The following is a 9,439-nucleotide window of genomic DNA, read 5'->3' as shown; positions in this document are numbered from 1 at the left end:
GTTGATAGGCCAAAGGGCAGAGCCTGAAATTGGTAGTGCTGGTCCAGCACTGCAAAGCATAAAAATGCGTGATGAGGTGGCCAAATTGGGATACGCAGGTATGCATCTTTGATGTCTAGCGAGACTAAAAACTCCCTCTCCTCCAGACTGGATATCACCGACCCCAGTGATTTCATTTTGAATTTGAAGACCCTTAAATAAGGGTTCAGGTTTTTGAGGTTCAAAATTGGGTGTCCCAAACAGTCTGGTTTGGGAACCACAAAAAGACTTGAGTAGAGCCCCTGCGTTTTAAGCTGAGGGGGTACTGGTACAATTACTTCTGCTGAAAGAAGGCTTCGAATGGCATCTTTTGCTGCAGGTGAAGCTGGTAAGCCTGCCTTGAAAAATCTGTGAGGGGGAAGCTCTTGGAATTCCAGGCGATACCCTTGCAAAACGAGATCCCTCACCCAAGGATCTCCGCATGTCTGCGCCCACTCCTGGGCGAAGTGTAGCAACAGAGCACCCACCTGGATTTCGCCCCTTAAAAGGGGCCGCCAGTCATGCGATGGGTTTAGTGGCAGTAGCACTTACAGGCTGAGCTGCGCTGGTAGCGGCTGCTGTTTCACGAAACCTACCACGAGTTCCTTTGGCTGCCGTAGAGGTACCTCTGCCTCTGAATTTGGCACGAAAGCACTGCAGAGCAGGCCCTGGATAGGTACAACTAGTAGGGGGAGGCGCTGACGGCAAGTATGTGGATTTTCCCACCGTAGCCTGAGATATCCATTTGTTGAGTTCTTCACCGAATAAGGCCTCCCCTGTGAAAGGGAGGTTTCCCACTCCCTTCTTTAAATCCGCATCAGCCGACCATAAAGCTCTACGAGCTGAGACAGCTAAAGCCATTGTACGACCGTGAATGAGACTGAGTTCCTTCACAGCCTCGCACATAAATTGTGGCGAATCTTGCATGTGTTGTATCAGTGTAATTATATCTTCCCGTGGAAGAGTATCAAAATCTGTAAGGGCAGCTTCCGACCATTTTACTGTTGCCTTGGCAATCCACCCACAGACCACTGTAGGACGTTGGGCTACCTCTGCTGCCGTATATAATGACTTGAGAGTATACTCAATTTTGCGGTCAGCTGGCTCTTTCAAAGAAATAGCCCCTGGTACTGGGAGTACCAATTTTCGTGATAATCTGGAAACAGAAGTATCAACCATAGGCGGATTCTCCCACACCTTCCTGTCCTCTGTATGGAAAGGAAAGGTATTCGGCACCCTTTTAGGGATAAGGAATTTGTCTGAGTTTACCCATTCTTGCTTAGCTAAAGTGTCCAATTCCTTAGACACTGGAAACGTGGAGGATGATTTGGGTAATACATTAAAGTTTAATTCCTCCTGCATGTCTGCTTCCTTGTCAGGCATACGAAGCACTTCACATATAGTGTAAATGAGGGCCTCAGCACCAGGAGTTAAGGAACTTTCTTGTTAAATATCTACCTCTCCCTCGTCCCAATCCTGCGACTCTGAATCGCGCGCGTGTGTGGGTGGGGGGTTAAGGATCCTCAGAGGAGCCTGAGTGGCCTGTCTGAGTCTATAGACTGTCTTAGGGCTTGACGTTCCTGACTAGCAGTGGCTAATTCGGTATTAATATTTGCAAATATTGCTTTAAAAGACTCTACCCACTCAGGCCCACTACTTGCACCCTGTTAGGGTACTGAACACTGGGTACACCGCAGGGAATCTGGAGATGATGGTAGCATGTTGCATACATTACACATAGGGTTGCTATCAGACATATTGCCAAGTACCTCAAGTATAACAGATAATACAATTACAGATTAATAATAATAATAAATACCCAGCTACAGCCTAATTCCAGCCCCTATAGCAGTGACCAGGACCCAGGGAGGGGAGCCTCCGCTGCTCACCAGCTAGTCTAACACCCCACTATGGGAGTCATTCCGAGTTGTTCGCTCGTTATATTTTTCTCGCAACGGAGCGATTAGTCGCTAATGCGCATGCGCAATGTCCGCAGTGCGACTGCGAAGTAAATTTGCTATGCAGTTAGGTATTTTACTCACGGCATTACAAGGTTTTTTCTTCGTTCTGGTGATCGTAATGTGATTGACAGGAAGTGGGTGTTTCTGGGCGGAAACTGGCCGTTTTATGGGTGTGTGCGAAAAAACGCTACCGTTTCTGGTAAAAACGCGGGAGTGGCTGAAGAAACGGAGGAGTGTCTGGCCGAACGCTGGGAGTGTTTGTGACGTCAAACCAGGAACGAAACTGACTGAACTGATCGCAGTGGCAGAGTAAGTCTGGAGCTACTCAGAAACTGCTAAGAAGTGTCTATTCGCAATTCTGCTAATCTTTCGTTAGCAATTTTGATAAGCTAAGATTCACTCCCAGTAGGCGGCGGCTTAGCGTGTGCAAAGCTGCTAAAAGCAGCTTGCGAGCGAACAACTCGGAATGAGGGCCTATGTTACCAGTTTGCAGTGGTGGATAATGGTTATGATGAGGGAGGCCTGGTAGTGTCAGCAGCTGCAGTCTCACTGAGGAAATGGCACTTCTTGCTGCTCTTAACTGATCTCTGGGAAGCCCGCCCCCATAATGGCACGCGGTCCCACAATATTATACTGACCCCTGCGAAGTTTCAAAGCTTCATATTTCAGCCCTGACAGTCTAAATCCTCTCTCTGAGGGCCCGTGTGCGCAACAGGAGATCACAGTGGCCAGTGTGTAGGTACCGGCGGGTGCCGCGGCAGGAGCTGGGGACCGCCGTCCAGTCATGCCGCCACATATCACTGGGGACCCGCTAATTGGGATCCCCGGAGTTCACTCACCACACCATTGGAAACTGTGATCTTCGGCATTATGCTCAGGGTGGCTGCATATGCTGCTGGTGTGGGCTCACTCTCTCCATCAGAATGAGGATCAGCACCTCAGGAGCTCAGTGTCCTGTCAGCAGGGAAACGAACCATTAACTCTCTATTAAGTTGGTTCGTTTCCCTCCCTGAGTCCCACGAAGCAGGTACACTGAATGCCAGTGTACCTGTAAAATAACAAACTAAAAGAAAATCTGAAGAAAACATTCTTGCAGCTCTGAGAATGTGCACCCGGCTCCTTGGGCACATTTTCTAAGACTGAGTCATGGGGAGGGGCATAGAGGGAGGAGTCAGTACACAGCAGAGTTTTGTTTTTTATGTGCCAGTGCTCCTGCGGACCGCTCTATACCCCACAGTAAACTTCAGTTCCCAGCATCCACGAAGGACGTTCGAGAAAAAGAAAAAAAAAGGGGAGACAAAACTACATTCACTAGACAGAGAGAAAATCACCCGGTATCTGTCTAGGTTTGAAGATACAATTTTACATGCATAAGTCCAGCCCCAGTAGCTTCTCCTATCAAGTCTTGTGTGTGATTATCTGAGCGTTCCATCAGTGCACCTGAGAGACTAGACAGCAGCAGCCACTGTTAGGGCTCCCTATGTACTGAATTTCAGAAACACTGCTACAGATATCTATAGTGCAGAGGTTCCCAAATGCGGTCCTCAAGGCACCCTAACGGACCAGGATCAGATTCTTAAAGTGCCAGCTCCCAATAGCTCCCATCTATACCCCAGTGTCTACAGCCTCCAGTGTGCCCTAGTGGATGAAAGAGAAACATAGGGAAACTGTATCAATAAACATAAAGCAGATAAAGCAAAAATATAAAGACACTAATGATTTTAATTAAAATAGCAATTTAATAGATTTGATTAGATGTACTGCAACAAAACATTTTCCTTCAAAACAATTTTATACAGTTCAAATGAATAAAGATTTATAACCAGAAAGGGCTATCAGAAACAAAACGTGGAAATAATTTTAAAAGACATTGCCTTTAACAGTTCAGACAAAAAAAATGCTTTCATAATTTTTTACCAAACAGTAACATGGTCCCAAAAAACTGACTATTCTGCACACTTCCTAAAAGTAATAACTGCACTCTTAATACAAACATAAATAAATAAATAAAAAGTCTGACCGTATTTCTAAAGAAACATGGACAACAGTTAAAAGAGGACATGTGACTGGAAAACTTTTTTAAACTCTTCCTAAAAAGGAGTATGCTTAGCATTAGAAGATTAAGGGGCAGATTTAACAATGAGTGATACTCTTGTTATCAATCGTTACAAATGATAAATGGTGCTCCAGCTAGCTCCTGTCATATTTCAACCACATGACAGGAGCTGATTGGCTAGAGCACCATTTATCATTTGTAACGAGTGATAACAAGAATTTCACTTGTTAAATCTGCCCCTAAATCTACACTCTTACTTGACTGATCTACCATTCACAAACAAGGAGTCTATCCACTTACTGCCTTTCAATACACTACCTCATCTCACTTGATTTAAAATTGGTACAGCGTTTGAGGGTTCTCCATCTTGTAGCTCCAAGTACTGTACATAAAAATGGCACATGCACCTGGGAAAAGGGAGGTGGAAAATAGTGGCAAGCTCTACTGTTTTGAATAAGTGAACATACAGAGTCCTCAAGGACCTTATAGATTGGCATCACAAGTAAAACACCAGATTAAATCTTCATATAACAAATGCCTACCAATACTAGATTTTACTTTTTGCAAGTACAATATTTAAAAGTTTAGAGTAACGGGAGATCGCGTGGCGATATTCAATTGTCCCCCGTTATCGTGCATATTGCGCTCATATTCAGCTTTCTACGCTGTGGGATAGTGAGCTCAAATGATATTGTGCCCAGCCGTAGAAACATTTGAACAGCTGCCAGCGGGCACAAACGGGTGCGGGAAGGGTGGGTTGACGACACACACACACACACACACATTTGCATCTTGCGCAAAATGTGTAACACTACTACATATGTCATTTAACCAGTAAGGCCACAGTTCATATGAAAAAGTACATTTATTGACAGCGCTGCAAACCATTTGCGGCACCTTACAAGTAAAATAGATTATTACAATGAGAATCCAAATCCTGGAAGTTCTGTTATTAGAACAACATGGTTAGGCATCCGAAGACTAAGCCATTTATTTAATGTATCTTTTTCAAGTAACAGGTCATTTTTACGGCTACAAATACACAACTCAGCCCTCGACACTTGGGTAATACAGTGTACCCAAATAATGGATGTCGAATGGAACAAGTCACATTGTAATTTATAGATTATCTTGACTGGTCAAGAGCTTATGGATACTGTATTATAATTACTAACTTTTCCACATAGTGCTGAACTCCAATGATCGGAGTATATAATATTGTGAGTTATACGAGTTAATGTAACTTATAGTGTGAACGAATATATTTAGGGTATGCATTTAAGCGGCATAAAAACCTGGAATAAGGCAGCATGTAGATATTTACTATAACCATTATGTAAAAAGGTGCAGGTCCCCTTACCCTTCTTTTTAAAAATGAGTGTCAGGTAGAAACATGTACAGACATCTTAAGTTTGATGCAATATATACAGCATTTTAATGCAATATTGAGAAAACATTTGTGCAGCAGTAGTTCTGTATGATTAATAGACATGGAAGATAATTCAATAAGCATAGATTTTGGCACAATCTTCACCTTGATATTGGGATTCGGGTAAGAGAGGCACGGATGTAATATCAGTAGAACTTCAACTTTCACATCTGCCCCCGCAAGAGATAATAAATATTTGCTTAATAAATAAATGACTGATGGAATCAGTATCTTGAGGCTATAGACTATATAATGTTCTTGTCAAAGGTATATTAAATGTGTAGAGCTTTTTGTTACAAATATTTATAGCTTGATACATTTCAGTCTTTGCCACTGCTGCAGACATGAAGGATCTAGACAGCATTTTAGAGCATATTCTACCGTATTGCCTCAGCTGGAATGAAAGTTAGGCATACATAAATTGCTGTAGATTTAAATTGAAAATTGCTCCAGTTTAAAATAAATATACTTTTCTAGAAAAAGTAGTTTGTTATATACACTATTATATGGTCTGTGTATTCCAGTTAAAGAATGCGTAATAGTTTAGCCATCTGACTTTACATAACTTATGGTGTGTACACACGGTGAGATATTTTCTTAGAATTTTGACCAGTGGTCTTCAACCTTAATTGGGGTGTGAGCTACTTTCAGAAAATAAAACCTCTGAAAGAGCTAACCCCTCCCCCCAATGCGCGTGCGTTCCTGCGAACTACAACTACAAGTATTGTCCCCTGCCGCGTAGTGCCAGATACACATGCAATGCCCCCCAGCAGTGCCAGATACACATGCAAAGCCCCCCAGCAGTGCCAGATACACATGCAAAGCCCCCCCAGCAGTGCCAGATACACATGCAAAGCCCCCCCTGCAGTGCCAGATACAATGCCCCCCTGCAGTGCCAGATACAATGCCCCCCCGCAGTGCTCACCGCTGCTGGCTTCTTCTACAGCCGCAGCTCCTCCTGTATGAGTAACGGAAGGACTCCGGAGAGCAGCTGCGGTGAGGGTGACAGTCTCCGGCGGCAGCGGGCATTTGAAATATGGCACCGGTAAGTGAGCCAAACAAAGCTCGCTGTCCAGCAGCCAATAAGGCGCCGCCGCTGCCAGTCCGCGAGCTCTGATTGGCTGACGGCTGGCACCATATTAAAAATTAAAGGAGGAGGCGTGCCAGTGACTTGCCAAGCTCGTGCGCTCTGCGAGCTATCGAAAAATACTACGGCGAGCTACCTGTAGCTTGCGAGTGACTGGTTGGTGATCACTGATTTTGACTATATAGTCCAAATCGTAAGAAATGTTAGTGCAGATCGCAAAGTCACCTTGCGATCCCGATTCGATGCGCGGTCGGCATCGCAAGCCTAGATAGTCAAAATTTACTTGCCTGCACAGTCTACTGTATCTCGTAGAAGAGATAGTCAAAATTGACACTTAGCCAAAATCGCACAGTCAGTATCGCAAGCACACTCATTATGTGCTTGCGATGCGACCTAGCCCCTGTCACATAGTGAGAATCTCACCGTGTGTATTCACCTATACAGAACAGTAAATTAGCAGAGGGGTGAAGTACAGAAATGTAAAAGCTTTGTAGCTAAGCAAAATGTATGAAATAAAAGTGTAATACCACTGCTGTAAATAAATTCCGCTTTAAAGATTTAACTCTTTTGTAGAGATGTACATTCTTCAGTTTAATAGAATTTTGTAACAAAGACAACTTTTGGTCAATATGCTAAACTGTTTCAGGAAAAAGGTGGTTTTATCAGACTTCTAGTGCCTATCAAATGTTTTGCCACATTTAGACACCGAATGTATAGCTTAAATACACCCCCCACCTTTCCCAAAAAAGAAAAAAAAAAATATTACACAAACCAATCACTACGGGGGATTTTTAGTTGCAGCCCGTTGTGCAGCTGCAATGGACACTGCACACACTGCTCCGTAATACAGTAGCCAGACATTGGTAATTTTCTGGTCCACCATTGTACTAAACTGATTTCCCCCCTAATAACAGTGCAATGCAAAAATAATTCAGTAATTGACCACAAGTTTGGCCAATGTCAATGACCATTCATTATTTTAGGTGACGTGTTAAAGTAGTTCTCTTTCAGTTTCTTGAATTCAGGCAGATCCAGCTGTTTCTTTGCTTCATTTATATCATTATAAATTGCAGAAATTAGAGCATCTGTAGGAAGAAAGACAATAAAAACGTTTTTAAGACACAGATCATTGAATGGAAAGAATATTTTACATTGTCTACAATATAGGGCAAACATAACTATTTTTAGGAGCTCATTACCAAATTAGCCCAAAAAGTTGGGTCAGTGAGGATAGTGTAATGGTTCGCATTGCCAACTCACCATGTGGAGTTTGTATATTCTCCCCGTGCTTGCGTGGGTTTACTCTGGGTACCCCAGTTTCCTCCAAAAATATACTGGTTAGTTAAGTGGCTCCCAACAAAATGAACCCTAGACTGAATGTGTGTGCCTGTACAAGTGGTAGGGAATATAGATTGTAAGCTTCACTGGGGCAGGAAGTAACGCGAATGGACAAATAATCTCTGCAAAGTGCAATATGTGTGCACAGTATAAATGACTTAATAAAAGAAGAAGAAAAAATATATATATATATATATATATATATATATATATATATATATATATATATATATATATATATATATATATATATATATATATATATATATATATATATATTTTTTTTTTTTCTATTTTTTTTTTCCTTCTAGAAACAGCAATACGGGAGACTCGTACCCTAATTACCCACACTGTGGGCTGATTACCACATGATACAAACAAAACACCTGCATCCCGCTGCCCTGAGACCTTAACACCATGTCACCAGCTCTGAGGATGTCAGCCGTGACTCGTCCGGACACCACGTCCGACATCAGGAGCCTCCTGACGAAGTACTATACGAAACGCGTTGAAGCGTGGCTTGCCAGACGCTCACATCTCCTTGTGCACTGTTCTCCTGCCTGTCACTCCGACGTGGTGTCCGGACGAGTCACGGCTGACATCCTCAGCCAGCGGTGCGGTGTTAAGGTCTCGGTCTCTGGGCAGCGGGATGCAGGGTATGCTTTGGTGTTTTGTTTTTATCATGTGGTAATCAGCCCACAGTGTGGGTAATTAGGGTACGAGTCTCCACTATCTTTCTATGGGGTATATGCAATTGCGGCCGAATTGCCGCAAATGTCGAAAAACGGGGCATTTTTGACAAAAAAAATGATTCGACAATGCAATACAGTACTTTTCGACAAAAAAACGGCTGTTTCAAATTTGACTTTTTGCAATTCGACAGTAATCAAATTAGACATGTCTGCAATGGTAAAAATGCGGCTTTTCGACAAAAGTATATTCAATTGAAGAATGTCGATTCGACAACAGTGCTTTTCGACAGTCATTTCGTCAATTTCAGTCCGCCTCATTATGCTGGCGGGATCTAATAAAAAATGTTAAAAACATGTTTTTTTGTCTGTTTTTTTTTTTAATTGCTAATATCATATCTATTTATATTAGAAGGGATTATGTACTTTGTTTGTCTATTAGGAGCCACAAGTATAATTTATATATTTTTTAAAAGAATCTTTTTTTTTTTTTACTGACTAAAATAAAATGGAGAGATCAGAGCATGTTTTTCAGTGGGAAGGGGTGGGAATGGGTTCAAAATCCTGAAAAAAAAATAAGATTTTACTTACCGGTAAATCTATTTCTCGTAGTCCGTAGTGGATGCTGGGGATTCCGTAAGGACCATGGGGAATAGACGGGCTCCGCAGGAGACAGGGCACTTTAAGAAAAAATTAGGAATACTGGTGTGCACTGGCTCCTCCCTCTATGTCCCTCCTCCAGACCTCAGTTAAGGAAACTGTGCCCGGAAGAGCTGACAGTACAAGGAAAGGATTTTGGAATCCAGGGTAAGACTCATACCAGCCACACCAATCACACCGTATAACTCGTGATAAACGTAC

General features: G+C 42.7%; 1 protein-coding gene across 1 annotated transcript in view; it reads right to left on the bottom strand.

Annotated features, from left to right (window-relative positions):
• Positions 1 to 3,698: 3,698 nt before the first annotated feature.
• Positions 3,699 to 9,439, bottom strand: part of RFK (riboflavin kinase) — a 78,156-nt gene continuing 72,415 nt past the window's right edge. The window contains exon 4 of the mRNA XM_063913848.1: positions 3,699 to 7,636. Within this exon, the coding sequence (XP_063769918.1) occupies positions 7,512 to 7,636 (125 nt within the window). The 3' untranslated portion in view covers positions 3,699 to 7,511. The remainder of the gene's footprint in view (positions 7,637 to 9,439) is intronic.

The sequence above is a fragment of the Pseudophryne corroboree genome, chromosome 1 (genome assembly GCF_028390025.1).
Source record: "Pseudophryne corroboree isolate aPseCor3 chromosome 1, aPseCor3.hap2, whole genome shotgun sequence".
In the NCBI taxonomy this organism is placed as follows: domain Eukaryota; kingdom Metazoa; phylum Chordata; class Amphibia; order Anura; family Myobatrachidae; genus Pseudophryne; species Pseudophryne corroboree.
Note: the sequence above shows the minus strand (reverse complement) of the source record. Positions and strands in the feature narration are given on the sequence as shown.